This window comes from Lepidochelys kempii, chromosome 14 (genome assembly GCF_965140285.1).
Source record: "Lepidochelys kempii isolate rLepKem1 chromosome 14, rLepKem1.hap1, whole genome shotgun sequence".
Taxonomy (NCBI): Eukaryota; Metazoa; Chordata; order Testudines; family Cheloniidae; genus Lepidochelys; species Lepidochelys kempii.
The window spans coordinates 3,239,714-3,258,770 of NC_136393.1; the positions used below are offsets into that span (position 1 = coordinate 3,239,714).

The 19,057-nt window shown below is 43.8% G+C and overlaps 1 protein-coding gene across 1 annotated transcript in view; it reads right to left on the bottom strand.

Annotated features, from left to right (window-relative positions):
- Positions 1–19,057, bottom strand: part of NPLOC4 (NPL4 homolog, ubiquitin recognition factor) — a 45,159-nt gene that overhangs the window by 21,544 nt on the left and 4,558 nt on the right. Inside the window, exons 3-12 of the mRNA XM_073312048.2 lie at positions 16,497–16,609; positions 14,402–14,584; positions 11,645–11,693; positions 10,529–10,623; positions 9,207–9,330; positions 8,304–8,483; positions 5,327–5,413; positions 3,680–3,751; positions 2,802–2,928; positions 11–171 (exon numbers count right to left, since the gene is read on the bottom strand). Coding sequence (XP_073168149.1) covers positions 11–171; positions 2,802–2,928; positions 3,680–3,751; positions 5,327–5,413; positions 8,304–8,483; positions 9,207–9,330; positions 10,529–10,623; positions 11,645–11,693; positions 14,402–14,584; positions 16,497–16,609 — 1,191 coding nt within the window. The remainder of the gene's footprint in view (positions 1–10; positions 172–2,801; positions 2,929–3,679; positions 3,752–5,326; positions 5,414–8,303; positions 8,484–9,206; positions 9,331–10,528; positions 10,624–11,644; positions 11,694–14,401; positions 14,585–16,496; positions 16,610–19,057) is intronic.

Here is a 19,057-nt window from a genome sequence, read left to right on the forward strand (position 1 = left end):
TAACCCTTACCTTGTAGAATACGTCAGGCACATATTGCTCACTGCTGGACTCCTTCGCGTAGCCGAGCTCTGGTGCATCCCGGCACGGCAGCAGGCACTCATCCCGTACCAGTGCCATGCACTGATTAGAGACTTGGTAACCCTCAAAGTGGACCTGGTTGTCGGGACCACCTAGAATAGAAAGTAACTTTTAAACCACTCCAGTGGAGGAATTGATTTATTTTTGTAAGTCACCCCTGGACAGCATTATGGTTTAAACAGCCAGATTAAACATGACATTGGCTTTAGATATTAATGCAAGTTGTGTCCATGGTTTTCTATATTAGGAAGTACTTTTAAACAGGCATTCCCATAAATGTCCTATATTTACTTTATGCTGCACCCTGCTTCAAGAGCATTTTCATAGCTAAACTAATGGTTTCAATTTCTGGGGTGAAACCCTGGCAGGACTGAAGTCAATGGGCGTTTTGCCATTTATTTAATTAGGCCAAGATTTCAACCTTGGTGCCTTGCAAGCCTCCCTCTTCATCAGAAAAACTCTTCAAAATTAAAACCAACAATATAGTTCCTACTGTCCTGTTTTATTTCTGTGCACTAGGAATTAAGATCTACACAACAAATTCCAGGCTACAACAACTTAGGTTGATCACCTGGCAAACATGGCTATGTGCAAAAGCATAGCATTTTCTCAGCCAGGAATGGATGGGTCAGGGGAATTCTGACACACACAACCAGAAGCCAAGACACTAGCTTCAGGTGGCTTTGTCATGGATCACAAAATCAGTGCTTTAATTTGGCTAGTTTAAGCATCAGCAGGCTGTCCGCTACTAGAACATGATGAGATATCAGAGAGAAAATTAGGCACATATAAATGGTAAGAGTCTGTTGCTAATCTGTGAAGCAGGACGCTGTGAAGTGAAATTAATCCATGCAGGGGATCTTAAAAAGGCAATGTTGATGGTGCAAACCGCACATTTACATTTATACTGCATACAAAGAACAAACCAAGTGCTTGTACAGAAACGTGATGGGAAATTATCTGGACCAGATGATCAGAAAAGGAAACATTCATTTCCTAGCCTCTGATTTCTAGCCTTCGTCTCACTCTGCTCTGGGGCAAACACTCCCAGAAATGAAACGTGGGCCAAGACACGAGGAAGGCCTGAACAAAGTGAACCACCATTTCCTCAGTAAAACACCTTGTTTAAAAAGGGATATACACATTTATCTTGTAAGAAAAGATGAATGTGTTTAGCAGCCCGGAATGTGTGAGGCAGCTGTCTGATCACATGGACCTTTTACTGAAAAAGGCCCCAGAAACATCTATAAAGCTTGGGGCTCAGAGGAGGCAATATAATATTGCACTTTGGTTCTTTACATTGGAATTCATGCTTTTTTCATTGTTTAAAATAGACCCCCAGAACCTGGTTCAGGGAAACCTTAAACAAAAACATCTGTGTCATCTTGGAACCGAATGGCAGATTGAACTTTTAAGGCTGTAATTTCCCCAGCACATGCCAATGCCTCCATGAATTGGCCATATGTATCAGAGTATTCTACTGTACTCTTCAGAGGGTCTCTGTAAAAATCTCATGTGACAGAAGCCTGCAAGATGCTTTACTTTACATATTTTATTTAGTTAACAAAAACATTTCACACGCTTAGGAAGATTCCGAATTTCACTTTGAAGGTTTTTTCTAGTATCTGTTTCTCACTGATGGATACTTGAGGGAATTAACGGTGCCTGGCTTTACAGTGAACCATCACAAGTAACTTTCAAGACCCCAAAATTCTTGTGTCCCAGTACTGCAGCCTCCATCGCTTCAGCTTACGGGGCCTGTACATAAGACCTTTGGGAGCTAGAGAATGGTGTTCCCCAAATTGTCTAGAATACATCGCCGCTGCTGGGTCGCAAGAGCGGGGAAGTCAAAGCCACTTCTCATGCACAGCAGTGCTCTATCTGGTACTCTGGCCTCTTCCACTCTTCCTATGGAGCTAAACGTAGAAGAGGTTAATTAGCATGGACTAACGGACTGAGTACTGGACAGGGAGTAAAGAACTCCTGAGTTCAAGTCCTGGCTTGGCAGCCCATGGCCAGTCACCATCTCTGGGTCTCAGTTCTTAATGCGTCAATACTCATTCTATACCTCACTGGAGAGACGCACGGTTACTGAGTGCACAATGCTCTGAAGATGTGGCACGTGATGCAAGCACTAGGTATTATAATTCTATTAGCTCCAAGTAACTAAAAAAGAGATAGGGCACTTGAGAGAGAAGTGCCTCCCCGAGCACAGTTGCATTCAACTGGTTGAAATCTGTTTTATGAATCGGGTCTCGAGTTCCACAAGTCCATACCCCCTAGCCAGGGACTCGGGCTGCTGTTTTTTGTGGAATCTCAAGAGCACGTTTTTAAGAGAGGTTGTAACGTTTAAGAAACAAACAGGCCGTCACCCTTTCACCATATGGTATTTGTTGTTAATACTAATTCTTTTCACTCCTGGTTGAAAATTCTATGGAGGTGAAGTAAGAGAGCGTGTGGGTGGGGGTGTACACTCCATTGGTCCTAACAGCATTAAAGGGGCCTAGGGAAACATGGAGTAAGGGAAATCTATTGTACTTGATGGGTTTGAGAATGACCTAAAACTTGTTACTAGGACTGATGGGAGACAGTTTGAAAGATTTCAGGTGGTCAGGACAGCCTGTAGCTTGATGGGGAAGAAGTGCATGTTCCTTTGGGGTGACCACAAGAGAGAATCCCAGGGGAAACGAGGGTTTAAGGGCAACTCTGTGCCAGTTGATACCTGTAGCCATAACAGTGACAAATTTGGATCCAAAGTGACCATCTGGAGACAGGCGACATATGTTGGGATGCCGGTTCTGAAAGTTTCCAGCAGTGATGCACTCTTCTGCACTTAAAAAATACGTGTCCTAGGGAAAAACAAAACCAAAACACGGCAAGATGAGATGTGCCCCACCTCCATTTCACTGGGCTGCCATTGAGGGTGCCCTGCTAAAAATATGCTTCTGAGTACAGCATCTGTGAGAGCTGTGCCTGGAATACTACTAACATAGGGCATAAAGGACTGAATACAGGGGACTAGGCCAGAGTCCTAATCCTGGTTCTGTCCTGTAAATCATTTCCCCTCCCAGTGCCTCAGTTTCTCCATCTGGGAGATGGAGATAATATTGACACATCACAAGGAGACAGGAAGGTTGAAGATAAAAAGCACCATGCAAATATTACACTTTAAGCACTCTGAGGTTTATTTAGACAGCAATGCAGTCTCCAGAAGATGCAATTCTGATTTGCTCACCAAAGTCTCACCCCTTACGTGAACCTGCTCCTGCTCCCTACACTCTGCCAAAGTGTCTCTTAACTAATCTTTCTGTCTCAGGAGTGGGGGAAGGAGACTTTGTACTGCTTCATATGCTTGTGGTGGGCTCCCAATCAGCATTCACTGATCACACTGCTACTCCTTCAAATGCCTCTGAAGAGCCAGGTGCACCATGAAACAATGTAATTCCAACATACACACCCCACCCTACACTGCATTGGCTAGACTTGTGTCATCCGTTTCAGCTCTTCAGGGCAGGATTCTGCTGGGCGGAGCCTGCATTTATGATGCTCTATAAACAACAATAAATACAGAAAGTAATTACTGATGCTCTTGCTTCTCACCTTGTTTCTGCTGTATCGAACAGTCCCCTTCCGTGTATCTTCAGAGACCAGATCCGTAAATATCCAGCCAACCTTTGAATTGAAACAAAACAACCCCCCACCTTTTTTTTTAAAAGGCAGTCTCTTTCACTCGTACGAGATGTTCCTCCAGCCTCCCTGTGAGGGCCTGCTGTGCAGCACCCGACGGAAATGACTCTCCCAGATGCGTCGTGCTCATCTGAACACAACTTACACATCTGTAATGTCAACTAGCCAGCGGAGGGGACTTGCAGTTCTTTATGTCTTGCTGGGGAATTTTTTCATGGAAAAACCCGGAGGCTCCAGGCCTTCCTTCACCTCCCCCACAGCAAAAAGCCATTTGCTGTGCAATATTCAGAATGAAACAGCATCAGCAACACCCGGAGATGACACCATGTCTCAGTGATTTCATTTTCTGACACTAGTAGTCACTCGTTAACATAAAGCTAACATTTCCCACTCAATTCTAAAGTAGCCCCAATCCCAGCCTGCTCTGCTCAGAGAAGCAATTTATTCATACCTTTTCACTGCTCATATACTACAGATATACTCTTTATTCAAATCCTCCCTTGCAACTCACTTCTCCAATATCAAGCCGTTCAACTAAGAAATGCTGCTACTCGCAGGGAGGCCATGAAACAGATGGAGCATGCACCGCAGATCTGCAGCCAACAGTCAGTAACAGTAATTTTTAACCCTGGTGATTTTAACAGAACCAATGTGAGGAACAAAGAAAAAACTGGAGTCAAATAACATCCACAGATTCCTTGCTTCAGACACTGGCAGTAAGACACAGATTTTATCTTGAGAGAGCAAGAGAGCTGACCACAGACGTGTGAGTACTCCTGCCTCTGAGCAAGACCTCCAGCTTGAAAATATTCAACATCAGAAAATCTCAGAACATTCAATACTTAGTGGTAGCATGGCATTGTGAGTGATACCCTCAGACAGCCTGGAAAATTAAATATAGATCTGAAAGTCATCTGCATACAGAGGACACTGAAATCCATGTGTCTTGATTAAATCACTGACAGGTTGCAGATACAAGAGACATAAAGGACTAAAAGCTGAACTCCACATCTAAATTGTACACAAGATAATTCTTGCCACATATAGCCCCAAATGAATACTGAGAAACAGGCACTGTGGTTTTGATAGCTGGAATCCTGAGCAAAAAAAACTCCACACAACATCTCAAAGAAAGAATAAAACCCGCAAGAAAACGCAAACCACAACTATGCCAAATTAGCACCTGCCAGAGATGTTACAGAATGTGTTCATCTGAGGGGAAAGCAAGGAGAAGTTTGGTTTCAACTACTCTTCTTATCCCTTTGATACTCTTCTAATCCCTTTGATGTCATTCAAGACAGAGGACTGCTGAGTTGAGTGGAACAGCCCTGCTGTACTGCTCAGTATTTATGCACAGAGAAAAATTCTTATTTTACTTTAACACTTGGAAGCATAAGAGCTATTGGCCCCAAGTAAACATAAGCTAGATTTCAAAATGTGCCCAGCCTTAATTTAACCCCATCAAGCCAGGGAGAACCGATGTGAGAGGAGTCACTGCTGCAGAGAGAGACCCAAGAACCCCTTGTCCCAGACACATGTTAGCCAGGAACATTTTCCTACCTTTCTCAGGCCAAGTTTTGCAGCAATCTCATCCACAACCTCGGCTTTCGGATCTTCTAGGAGCTCCAGGCTGTTCTGTGTGCCAATCTGTAAGCAAACAACAGAACTGGCTCATAAAACAGAACATTCAAAATCCAGAGCAAACCAGTTTCTATCATTCTGACCATTTCAAGAGAGATTGTCTAGTAGGTGAGGCAGGGGGCTGGGAACTCAGCTACTGAGTTCCATTCCCAGCTCTGCCACTGACTTGTGAGGACCCTGGGAAAGCCAGTTTATGCCCACCTCACAGGAGTCCTGAGGCTTAGTCTGCAAAGCAAGAACAAAGGGGCTCTATATAGACAATTACACATTGAACCCATCGCTATGGTCTCGGAGCACTTCTAGAGAAAGGCATAGAGGAGACCATTTTTCTGTATCCCTGTTCGACTTGGCAAGTCTAGGCTCATGTTGTGTTTGTTCAAATGTTAGAGTAGCACATAGGAAGGATCTTGGTGAATCCAAGAGCACACTCAGGCTTTCCTCTCAGCTCTGGAAAACAAGATTCAGCCATCTGGATGTGCTTTCAAAGGCAGGAGTTTTTGTTGTTGGGTTTTGGGCTGGGGAGGAGCGGGGCTGAGATGCTCTGTCAGACAGAAGAGCAGAGTTTTCTCTCTCCAGGACAGTGGAGGACGCTTCCTCGCTTTTACCTTACACACCATCGTGGTGCTGGAAAAGACACTACAAGCTGCACTGGCTTCCAATGCTTTTGTGTGTCCCTATAAAGGGCTTATAATGACACTGTGCAAACAAGCTGGGCTTGGCTGTGCTGGCATTTAATAAAACCAGCAGAGTTGTTAAAGGCTTGAAAGGCTATTCACATGCGCATGCAGTAATCAATTCTCAAAGAGCTGAATGATACTTTCAGTACTGACTGTGACTTTACTCCTAGTGAATCCAATGACAAATATCAGGATTAATGAAATTCATGCTCCATACCTCCCTCAGTAGGGTGTGTACATATACATACTATGCCTATCACACACTAAACACATACAATTTGAATTCACAATAGACGGGACGTGAAGAGTCAAACTTGATCTAAAAATCTGTCTTTGGGCACGGCAGGCTTTATCTCTCTTTCTATGTTGCAATATTGAAACTGATGCAGATGCCAAAGTTTTAACACTCAGCTTCCTCGATTGTGTGGATTTCAAGGAGATTTTTAAACATGACTTGAAGGCACTTGTGGCTTGACAGAAATATAACACCTGCTGCTTTTCATTATAACCCTAGCGGGCTTTTTCGTCCTTAAAAAGAGAAGTTAAATACCACTCCAGCTTCACATTTTTGTACCCTTACTTGCAGACGCCATGTTACATGATGAAGCCTTGTGTATAATGCAGCCCTTCAGTGAGCAACTATACAAGGAGATACCTCCAATACCCTTTGCTAGTCTTAACATTGCTAGAGAGACTAAGACTACGTCTACACTATGGACCTTACAGAGGCACAGCTGCGCCACTGTAAGGTCTCCTGTGTAGCTGCTCTTTGCTGGCAGGAGAAAGCGCTCCTGACAGCGTAACTAAACCACTCCCAATGAGCAGCGGTGGCTATGTTTTTGCCAGTGAAACCTATGTCAGTCGGGGGGGTGTTTTTTCACAACCTTGACCGACAAAAGTGGTAATGTAGACGAAGGCTAAATCTGGCTGCTCAGTTCCATTCTAAATCAGTGGGAAGTCAGGCACTTAAAAATCACAGCCTAAGATTTTTGAATGCCCTCGCACACTGCTCTCCTGAGGTACTATTCATACTCGACACTACTATACAGTGTTGTTGTAGGCGTGCTGATCCCAGGATACGAGAGAGACAAGGTGGGGGAGGGAATATCCTTTACTGGACCAGCTTCTGTTGGTGAGAGACAAGCTTTTGAGCTACTCAGACCTGGGGAAGAGCTCTGTGTAGCTTGAAGGCTTGTCTCTCACCAACAGAAGTTAGTCCAATAAAAGAAATTCCCTTCCCCACTTGTCTCTCTATAGCACTAGACATTGTCAATTACATCATTCAACGCACACAGCTTCAGCTTGTTAAGGTCTGATTCAGTTATATTAAAATCTATTTTATGTATTTGGTTTCACTAAAACAGGCTGAGGTCCAACCCTTTAAAGATAAGGCCGGAAGGGTTCTTAGGCAGTGACTAGCGCCACCTAGTGACTTTTACAACTTTTACGTTTACAACCAAAAGACGCAAAACACCACAGTAGAAGTTAAAATATGAAAGTGGGGGTCAAGGTAGTGCACGGGAACAGTCTGCATCAAGGTGCTGGCCGGCTCATCATCAAACTTGACAGAGCTTGAAACGATAACGGCAGAAAGAGAGCCAGTGTCAGGTAAAATCAAACCCTAATTTACTCTCGTCTAAAATGCAGGCTACCAAGACAGTGTAAAGTTAAAACTTGAGGTATTCTGCTCCAAACAGACCTACCCACCCCCACATAGCTACAGTAGATTTCTATATGACCGATTCTTATCTAATAAAGAGAAACAATGCAATATTGACCCAAAACGTTGGTTTTGTAGACTTTTTACAACATTTGAGGGCAACAGAAATATTTCTATGAGCATGTTTTGAAACAAACATTCCCCACTGAAGCCTTTGCAACCCAAAAAATTTCACAGAGAACTTGAAAGCCAAACCCATTCTAAGGAAGTCACTTGCACTTTGTTTCCTTTTGCACTTCCCTGTGCTTCGGCAACTAAAAATCATATAACACAAACAGTGAAAAGCAAATCTGAGTGGTAATTTCAGTGGTAATAATCTAAGATGTCACTATTAACACAGACATTTACTCACAATATATGATATTTATCTTGATAGTTTCCCTTTAGGATCTACTGCAGGAAACATCACGTGATGTCCTGAACAAAGTGGGTTCCCCAGTCCCTGATTGCCATCTTTCAGAAATAAAGCTACGACATTCTTCTGCTGAGTTATTTTTACCTGTGGAGGTTCATAGATGGCAGCTACCTCAGCCCTGATACCCAGAGGGATGTCCTTGTGCTCTGTATATCGTCCATATAAGTACCCAAAATGCTGGTTCCCTGTCTTTCTCCAGAAGTCGAGGAAGCGATCGGCAAGCGTGTGGTTCTCAAACATTATGTTGTCAACGTGCCTGTATTTCTGTTAGATAGAAAACAAGAGTGCTTTAGGCCAACGCCCTGATTCCAGACCAATATAATCAACTAGCTTGCCTGCTTCCAGTCCACTTATGTCTCTCCAGACCTGCCTGGGGTGTCCCCCAACAATTAAGGAAAAAGAGTCAGAATCCTACTGGAGCAAGGGGAGGGAAGGGGCAGCTAGCTTGCTCCCTGACTCCTCCTTCCCACGACTGCTCTATCCCTCCCTGCTCCAAGCTCCTGCTGCTGCACCACACATCCCTGCCCACCAGAGCAGAACACAGTGCAGGCAGGGTGAGGGGAAAGCACTCAGAATACCCAGCGCCCAAAATCAGTTCTGGCTTCTTGCTAGGCCAATAATCCCACAATCCTTTCTGACTGCAAAACACGATGGAATTTCAATGGGTTGCAACAGGAAGTTGCAAGTGGTTTTTCGGGTCCCATGTGGGCGAAGAGTTGAGAAGCACCATCCCAGTTCAGGTCCATGCAGATCTCCTCTGCACTATGGGGAAATTACTGAACCCAGCACATTTCAGAGTCTCTCTCTGCAGCAGCGAAAGACATTAACCAGCCATTTCCCTAGCAACTGACAATATGCAAAGGCTCCCAAACACCAAGATGGCTGTTCTCCTGGATGTTTTCTCCCGTTCAGAAATAAAAAAGGTAAATAACAGCTTCTCTGTGTAGAGAACAAAGAGACCTCAGCACAGTCAATGCCAAGACTCACCTGTCTGTTGAGAGTGATAGCACTCGGCTGACACTTGGTGCAAATGCCTTCTGGCCAGGGAGGATGCCCCTCACATCCAGATTTAATCTTGCAGCTGATGTTTTCCAGTGCAACGAACTTCCCCCTGAATAAGATCAGAAGAAAGGTGGGTTTTCTTTAGCATATTAGAATACCTTCTGCCTCCTAGACAGGATCGAGCAAGTCAAGCAGCAAGGCACAGAACAGACATTGTGCACCTCTATAGGATACTGCAACTTGTCCAAAGTCACACAGTAATTCAGTAGCAGAACTAGCAATGGAAGTCAGGAGTCCTAGCCCTTCTGCTCCAACTACTGGACAACTTTCCAGTAAACTGGTGGCTCCAGCAAAAGTGTCAGAAATGCAGATAAAAGTCATTTGGCTGTAGTTTAAACAGTTTATATTGCACATGGGAAGGAACGTGTTACACGGCACGACCAAAATTAGTTTCCTTTTATGTGCACAAAATTTTGTGCAAGCTGGAGTTCTCTTAAAATGAAAGAATCCATGCTTGAAAGTTTCGTTTCAGCAAGACAACCTCCCCACAGTATGAGGGGAAGGTTCCACTTGTTTCCTCTTTAAAGGAAAGGCATGCTATAATACTGATGGGTTCCCAGCCCTTAGCTCCAGGGAAAGAGACCTGTCCTGCACAGAATGCTGCTGACCACGTCAGTTTGTGGCCTTGCTTTGCAGCCATAGGTTTGCATTTGACATCCAGTGGCTATTTGAGTGAGAGAAGTACATAGTATGTTCGGCACCTCCTCCGCCTAAGGTACGTACCTGGGCCTCATAACGACTGTTATCTAGGTACCCAAACTAGTAACGAGTTTATCCTCACAACCCACTGTGAGGGAGGGAAGTGCTGTCACCCGCATTTTGCAGACAGAGAACTGAGGCAAAGAGTCTTTCCTGAAGTCACACAGGGAGTCCGTGGCAGAGGGGATCTAGGCCCCAAGGGAATCTGAGCTTTGATTTTCTACAAATCTTAGTACTTAACTGAAAAGTAGAAGTGGATTTTGTCTAAAAGCTCTTCTGATCCACCAAAGCACTGTCCATCCCGCCCTAAGGTCGACTCCTGGCTTCTTGATCATACTGTGCCCTTTCTTCCTTCTACCTGATCTTCCTCCCAACTTCAGCAATGCTGCTTGTAAGCAATTACCTTGCCACAGTTTAAAGTGAAGCTACTTCTTAGGATTCATATCCCCCAGGGTTACCGTATAATAGCTATTACCAACAACACTCATGCAAGGTTTGTGTACTTTGTTGTAGCTACAAGGTTCCCTTAATTGCAGTGAGTTTCTTACTTGTCTGCTCCTCCGGTCAGCTTCCTGATGTAGGCATGGAATGACATATGCTTCACAGGAGGTTCCAGATGGTTTAAATAATCTTCATCAAAAGGCTGCCAAAAAACCCACACAAAGGAGAGCCAGGTCAGACACCTGTCTGATAATACATTGATCACTGAACAAATGAGTGTTCTAAATTCAACTTTCCACTGGCTCCCGGCGTGGAAACAATCAAGAAACTCTGGGCTTTTTTTCATGGCAGTTCCTGTTTCATGTGACAGAACCACTGGGACTTCACACTATTTTTAATATTGCTTCATACTTGCTCAAAACACAGATTTTCTCCACAAATCACAGCTAGCCTCAAAGGCACAAGGCTTTTAAAATAATGACAAATAAAAAGACCAGCTGATCAAACAACCTAATAAAGAATGTTCGGAACTCATGGGGTGGAAGAGACCACACTCACTTGGGTAGGCTTTTGGGGGGAACCATTTCTGCATGCACCAGGGAAACAGTTGAGAGTATCTGTTGTCATTATGGTTGTTTTCAATCTAAATAGGGTGCAGTAGAAATCTGAGGAGAAGCACTGAGATCCGTATGGGGGAGGGGAAAGGAGAGTGAAATGAATGCAAGGAGAGGCACAGAGATCCAGAGTGAAAGTGAAGAGAGAAGATAAAACCTCTCACACAAAAGTTTGCCTGGGCTTTTAAAAGTATTTTCTGATAAATTCATTACTGAAGAAAAACAAATGCCCTGGGGGGGAGGGATATCAATCCTTTCAGGGCCATTCAGGGATCTGGGGCAAAAATTCAGGATTGGTCCTGCTTAGAGCAGGGGGTTGGACTAGATGACCTCCTGAGGTCCCTTCCAAGCCTGATATTCTATGATCCTATGAATCATGATAAATCCTAGGTCAGCATTATAGCCAAAGGACGAACTTTGTTTCTTTAGCTATTGTTGGTGTGAACGGGAGGCCTTAGGTAACACATAAGGAGTTTGCCTCTCAGAACTGCTACCATTACAAAGCTTCAAAAAGTGTTTAAGCAGGTACAGAGAGTTTAGAGAAAGAAGTTTAACTTCAGAAAGTAACATAAATAAGTGATGGTTAAAGTGTGTAGTTTGACTCCTTACCTCTAGTGGTACACAATGCACACATTTACCCAAAGGGCCATGTCGACATCTGTGTGAAGAGAAACAAAAGATCACATTTAATAATGGGAAAGATACTCTATGCCAGACTTTACACTCTTTGTATAGTGTAGAGATTTCGAATGTTTGGATAATCATTTGGGCCATGAGCATCTACTGGTACACTGTGAGATAGAACATGGGGGAGAGGAGGGAATCAAAAATAATTTCACATACATTGGGAGCAAGATCTTGGATTTAACCTACAAGTCTGAGGTCACAATCAGACATTCTTAACACACCTGTTCCACTAGTTAAACAGCTCTATGCACAGGCTTCAGATTATAATCCTTGAATTTGTAGAACTCTGATTCAGGGCAGTGTTTCAACTCAGATATACAATGCTTTACGGTGTTGGGGGGGGGGGGGAGAGGAAGGGGGAGGCTGCATTACTTTAAAGAAATGAGGACCAACACACTCATCCTTTATCAGTTACATAAGGATGCTCTTGGAACACAGTGAAATATGCCCTTATCTAACTGATAAAATCCTGTTGGGCCAAAAAGTTAAGACAAGGAAAAATCCCCTTTTGAGGTGATCTCCTTAGAACCCACAGGAGCTCTGTTAGGGCATTAAGAACTGGTCAGTACTGGTTCTTAAGAGCAAACCCCAGCAGATGAACATGGCTGTTGGCTCTCACTAGGAGGATATGGATGGGAGCCAGTGCAGCACTGCTTTTAATAAGCTTGTATGAACATTATCTCCCACGTTAAAGGACCACTACAGGCTGCTAATGCACTCAGCAGAATGCCAGCCTCCCATCAAGTTTAGATTGATACGCAGCCACAAACACAACCCTGGACATACATTTTTTATCATCAGAAATATCTGTCATTGTGCTTTGACTCCCTGCTAAGAATACCTTTCTTCTCTTGAAAAATGTGGTCACATTAAACCCAGGTTTTGGTTTGGGGTTTTTTTAAACCAAGAAGTGAAGAGTTTTGCCTTTCTTGTTTGAAGATTAATGTGCCATTTCCCTCATTTATCATCCGCTCGAAAAGGTTAGACAATATTTTCCATTTAAAGGCTACGCCTTTCTGATCTTCCCTTCTGCTGCAGCACTAAAGATCAAACCATATGGGAAGACAACATAACAGGGCCGGGTGGGGCATTCAGGTTAAAAAAGTCCTGCTCATCTTTAAATCTTTGCTCAACACCTCTGAGAAGTTACTTCACAAAGAGGGATCTAGTCCCAAGTCTGAGGGTAAGTGAAAATAGTAATCAGTGTTGGCAATTATTGCCATATCTTTTCCCCAATTAATGCTGTGTGACCACCCGGCCTGAGAACATTTTGTTAAGGTGTGTTTACATTTAAGGCATTATTAAAATACCTGAATGTTTATTTTTATGGGAACAAATACTACATTGCTCATCCAGAGCGCCTCTCAGTCAAAACCAGGAGGCAGTATGGTCTAGCAGACAAAGCATTGGACTGGGACTCAGGAGACATGGGTTTTATTCCCAGGTCTGACACTGGCTTGCTGAGTGACCTTGAGCAAGTCACTTCCTGCCACATGCCTCTGTTTCCCCATTTGTAAAATGGGGATAAAGGTACCTCCTTTGTAAAGCACTTTGAGATCTACTGATAAGCACTATATATAAGGGCTAGGATTATCTAAACACACTTTATAAACACTATGTCTCAACTTTCCCGTGAGCTAAGCAGATATCCTCATTTTATAGAAGGGTAAACAGAGGGCACAAGAAATTATTGCAGTGACCAGGAAGGGAGCTAGGCATCGTGTCCAGGAGTCCTGACTCCCAGTCCCCTGGGCTAGCCGGTAAACAACACTTCCACACACTCCTTTGACTCTTGTCATTTTGCCTTTATAAAGAATGCTGGACCTCAGATGACAAAGGTTCCCAGCAAGTACAAGCCCCCCCCAAGCACACAGGTATCTTGTAACAAGGGATAGCTGTGGTGGCTTAATCTGAGCATGAGGGGGAACATTAGTGGGCTGGGGGAACAACCAGAGCACCTGACCAAAGGCGTGCATGATCCATTGCAACCAAGATCCTCTGTTATTCCTGAATGCCTAGGTAGCAGCCTTGGCTAAAAGGGATTTTTTTCCATTTGTGGCTTTCATGTGGGGTCCAGACTATGCCACAGTTTATCTATGCCTGTCACCTCAAGCCTGGATTAATGTAACACACACTACAGGAAATACACACAAACCATATGGAAACAGAAGCTACTTCAGAACGCAGCCCGCTGCTTATTAGGCAGGTGTCACACTGGGAGCATATTCCAGAATTGTTCTGCACTCTGCACTAACTACCAGTACATTTCTAAACAGAAGTCAAGGTGCTGACTTTAATCTGTATAGCCGTAAAGGGATTGGGAATAGAGATCATCATCAGAGGCACTTCAGCTGGAGCCACCTTGGTTTAAACAGGTTGTGGCTGTCAGCAGGTCCTTCTTGGCAAAGGCCCTACGGTTTGGAATCTGCTTGCACCCTTGGCTTGCCAGAGCCCAGATTTAACTTTCTAGGATAACAGCAAAATCTATTTTTCCTTGTGCATATTTCCAAAGAAGTGGGGGGGGGGGGCAATGAGCGGTGTATGGTTTAGAAGGAAGGCTGTTCGTTTAACACACTTACTGGTTATCAGTTTCCTACTGGACATTATTGTAAATGTTAACCACCACCAAGCATGAGGTCAGCACTACAGAATCTAGTTAGAAAGCACAGTAGTACTTACAGTTGCTGGTCTCGATTCCTGTAAATCTTCCCATCCTGTTTGATTAGGTACTGGTCGATCTCATCTTCCACCAAGTGAGGGACCCCCAAGGGGCGCAACAGCCCTTGGGAGATAGAGGTGTCCATGTTCTCAGAGGAAGAGCCAGCAGGGCTCGAGGGGAAGAGGAACAACATATCACCATGCCTATGTGAAGAGAAAGAGAAACAAGCACTGCTTTGGAACGTGCCTAACTTTCTACATACACAGTGGGGCAAACGAGCCATTAGGAAAGCGTCCGCTCTGTAGGTTGGAGTAAAGTTCAAGATACATTATCTTCACCTCCCTTTCTTTCAGCAATAACTCATTTGACCGTAATTTTCACTGTATCCACTCTGAGAAACCTACGGCTTCTGTCTGAGTTACCTGGTGAAATTTCTAAGCTTCCTTACTGGCATGTAACTATAAAACGTACGTTCACTAATGCTCATCTACCACAGCTTCCCAGGTACCAGAACCTGAAATCTGGAGACACGAGTAGCATAAATGACCTAGCACAACACTGACAACCAGCTTCCAAAGCCATTTCATTAGCCAGCTAGCTAGTGCGCCTGCTGTTTTGCCCATTTGCAGGATGCCCTCAAACACTGGTGCTGAATTCTGCCTCTAGCACCAGCAAAATAAAGAGGCAGCTTTCACCAAGAACAGAGCCAAAGAAAAATAAAGAGAACAGAGTGGAAGGGGTTAAAAGGAGAGAAACAACAGCTTCAGCAGGGCAAAGGGCTAACTAGGTTGCCTACACTTGTAGTCAGGTGTCTTCCGAAGGTGTTTTTTGCACTATTATGGAACACAAATGAGTTAACTTTGTTTGGTGCCCTTCCTTTTGCACCAACACCCACACTAGAAAAGGTGATGGGTGGGCTGAAAGAAGATTGCCAATAATCTCTGACTAGGGAGGGCTGGAGCTCTGGCTCATTCGAAATGGACTCCAGCAGCAATGCAGAGTGGGTGGAGGAGTGCAGAAGATAGGGAGGAGGAAAAAATGATGCAATTCCCTCTTGGCTATAGAGGAGCAAAAGAGGAGTCTGGTACAGGCTTATTACAGTGGTGGGCAGCACTATAAAACCCTAAGCTAGGTGACTACCATGGGCTGCCACAGACAGTAACTTTTGGTAGCCCACATTTCCACGATACTGAAACCAATCCAATTTGCCTCGTCACTAGTGACAGACCTGACACAAATGTGACGAAGTGGGGATTTTCCCTTGTTATGTTGTATGAGAACCTGTGTGTGTCTTACTGTTTTGCATGAATGGGGTGTGCGCCTCAGTTTCCCTGTGTATTGCACCAATTCCTAGGTGGTGAGGATAAGGGGGTGTGACTTTTGCGGAGGCTGCTCCATTGCCTGCATGATGCTATAGCCGCCTCTTTGTAACCTGAAACTCAGGAGGGGGATGCAACCACGTGATTTTTGGCTCAGGAAGCGAGACCGAGACCGGCCGGGCAGGGGCCAGGCAGCTGGAAGCGAGTCATTCTGGGCTGGCTTGGAAGTCGGGGAGGACCAGAGCCAGGCTCTGGGCTCCCTTCCCCCCACAGCCCCCCAAGATGGAATTGGCTGAAAGTCACTGATTTCTGTAATAGCAAGCTCTGTTCTATGCTGTATTCATGTTGACTAATAAACCTTCTGTTTTGCCGGCTGGCTGAGAGTCACGTCTGACTGCAGAGTTGGGGTGCAGGGCCCTCTGGCTTCCCCAGGAGCCCCGCCCGGGCAGACTTGCTGCGGGAAGCACGGTGGGTAAGGGAATGCTGAATGCTCTGAGGTCAGACCCAGGAAGGTCGAAGCTGTGTAGGCTTCTTGCCCTGGAGACAGTATGCTCAGAGAGAGGAGGCGGCTCCCCCAGTGTCCTGACAGGCTTCATACAGAGTAGTTCCAGAGCATTGACCTGGTGACTCAGTGACAGTGGACAATTGCAGGGAATACTGAAGCTTGTAGTGTTGTCCATTAGTTACCACATAGGCACAGAAGGGAGAAATTAGACAGGTTTGCCAAAAGGGGTAAGGCACATTCTACTGTACAACGTTCTTTCTGCATCCCTGGTATTCTCTGTCAAGAACTTACTTGATTTTCAGTAGATGGAGGGATTTGTTCTGTGATGCTGTGATCTCACCAGTCCTGTTTCTATTGACGTACACAGAAAAGCCATTATTCCTGAAGCCAAACTCTTTTGCAACCTAGGAAATAAGAGATGAATGAGACAACACAGAACACTTCACATGTGTGTCCTCACTGTGGGGGAGAAAACAGGAAAGGCCTAGCAGTATTTTAACTGAACCCATCCTCCCATTGTGTAGAGAAGATTGTCGGGTAGCTAAAAAACACAAAACCTAACAAGGAATTTACAAGAAAACAAGAGCTGACAGAAATATGGACAGAGCTGACAGAAACAAGAGCTGACAGAAATATGCAGGTCATAAAGACAACGACGGAAGTAAATAAAATACATACATAACATTGAGTGTTTACTATAAAACCAAGCGACCTTCACTTGGGGTGGGGAAGTGTCAGTCACTATTATCCAAATCTCCACTCTCCCATGCCAGCTTCTGCGGAATACTGCACCCACCAAGTCACCTTCGCCCCAACCCACCCCAAACCCCTTTCCTTCCTTCCTTTCTTGTTCAAGAGCCTCACATACGTCTCTGCTCTCATTTCTCAGTCACAAATTTCCACACAATCTTCACTCTCTTCTGCTCCCTTTTTCATTTCTTTACACTGTTGACCATGTGCCTTTCTTTATGCTAGATTTTATGCTTGCAAAAGCCTCTTCTTTCAGACTACCTTTCATCCTTTAAGTGCCTCAATTAAAACCCACTTTCTCTTAACCTTGCAATGTTGACTTCAGTTCAGTAGCATCTCTGCCCATTTATACATCTGATCTTTTAAGAGCTAGTCAACTTAAAAGCTGAGTTAGAAGTAGCTTCAGGTGCTGTACCTGCTCCCCTAAGTCCCTCTGCCAATTTCTGTAGCTTCATTTTTTTTTATATATATATAAAAAATATTTCTCCCGCATTGCTTTTGTCAAACCCACAGACAGAGTAAATGGACTACACACAGGACACAATCAAGCACGCGATCCACAAAATGCTGCCAAGCACACAAAGTAAAATGCAAAATGATAGAATACAGTTTGTTTTCTCTAACCTCTCAGTTATAGTGAACTGAGGTGTGAATTTTAGCAAAAGAAGGTAAGTTATTCAGAGGAATGTGATTTCTAAATTGTCCCTTTAACTTGCGTACTTTACTTGCCTGAAGTGAATCATCAGCTCTTCAGGTCAGAGACCTCGTATATTATGGAGGAAGCAAATTCTACAACTATGAACAAAATTACAGGTTTTCCCAGGTTTAAAGTTCTAACCTGAACGTAGGTGGCCAACTGATTCTGCTTTTGCTGCATGAAGCAGAGGAATTCCCATACTAGATCAGACCACTGGTCCATCTAGTTGAGTATCCTGGCCTGGGATATATGGTGTTATGTGCTCTGAAAGATGGAGTGTCAGAACTATTAAGTGCCTTATGGCATAACATTTTGAAATTAATACAGTATTTGTGCAGGATCAACTAAGAGGAGATCACAGGCCAGGAAGGAGCAAAGCCCTGGTTTATAAACTATATCCTCAATAATTAGCAAATGCTACAAAGAAAGTTATGACAAATACAGTGAAAAGGAGATTTGTGTTTTGAGGAAGATATGTTTGAAAGTTCTTCCAATAAGCAGGTACTCCTTTAACAGAATTCTGCCTGTCCTTCATCTTTAGTCTATACAAGCTTTTCTTAAGGTGTCAAGTAAAAGATTAAATTTAATCATAAACAGAAAAAGCTATAATCTGAGGTTTAAATTACAACTGTCTAGTTAGATGAAACACTCTCTATACATATTGGCATTTGAGTAGTTAAACCTAAACCCATTAAGATTCAAGAAGCCTAGTCACTGATGTGTTATAGCCTGTAATGTCTCTCTTAGAATAAATCCTGTATAAGAAAGAAAAAAAAGAGTATCTCCCCATAGCACAAATCACAGAATGCTTAGCTCATCGTCCCTAGCAAGGTAAAGTGAAATCCAGGCAGTTTGGAGGGAAGGATTAAGAACACAATAAAACAAAATATTCCTCTTGCTAACAGAAAAGCACTGAGCTTAAAGATTCCATGTTACTCCCAATGTCCCAGGAGATGGAGAGGAAAAAAAAGATTGTAGGAGGAATGCAAAATATCTGAGATTCTTGCTCCCTCTAAAACAATGAATTTGAGACACTAACCATCTGTGTATCAAACAAAAGATGACCACCTGACACCCAATATAAAATTAACTCTATGTGCTCCTCACATTTCCAGTTATGGAATTAGTTCCCCCAGCAATCTGTTCCTAAAAGACCACATAAGGATCTCAAAATTGCTCAATATCTTTCCCTAACCTCCAAAACTATGTTGGAAGAGCCCCTGTGGCATTCAAAGAACACTGCAACAGAAAACACAAAACAGTACTCAAGGAGCAAAGTAAACAGCTAACAGTTAATTTTTACTCAAATGATGTCTAAAAAGGCCAATCACTTGCGGCAGATATTGAATACTCTCTATATACACTTCCCATTTAATTCTCAATCTCTTCTCCCCCACAAGCCCAT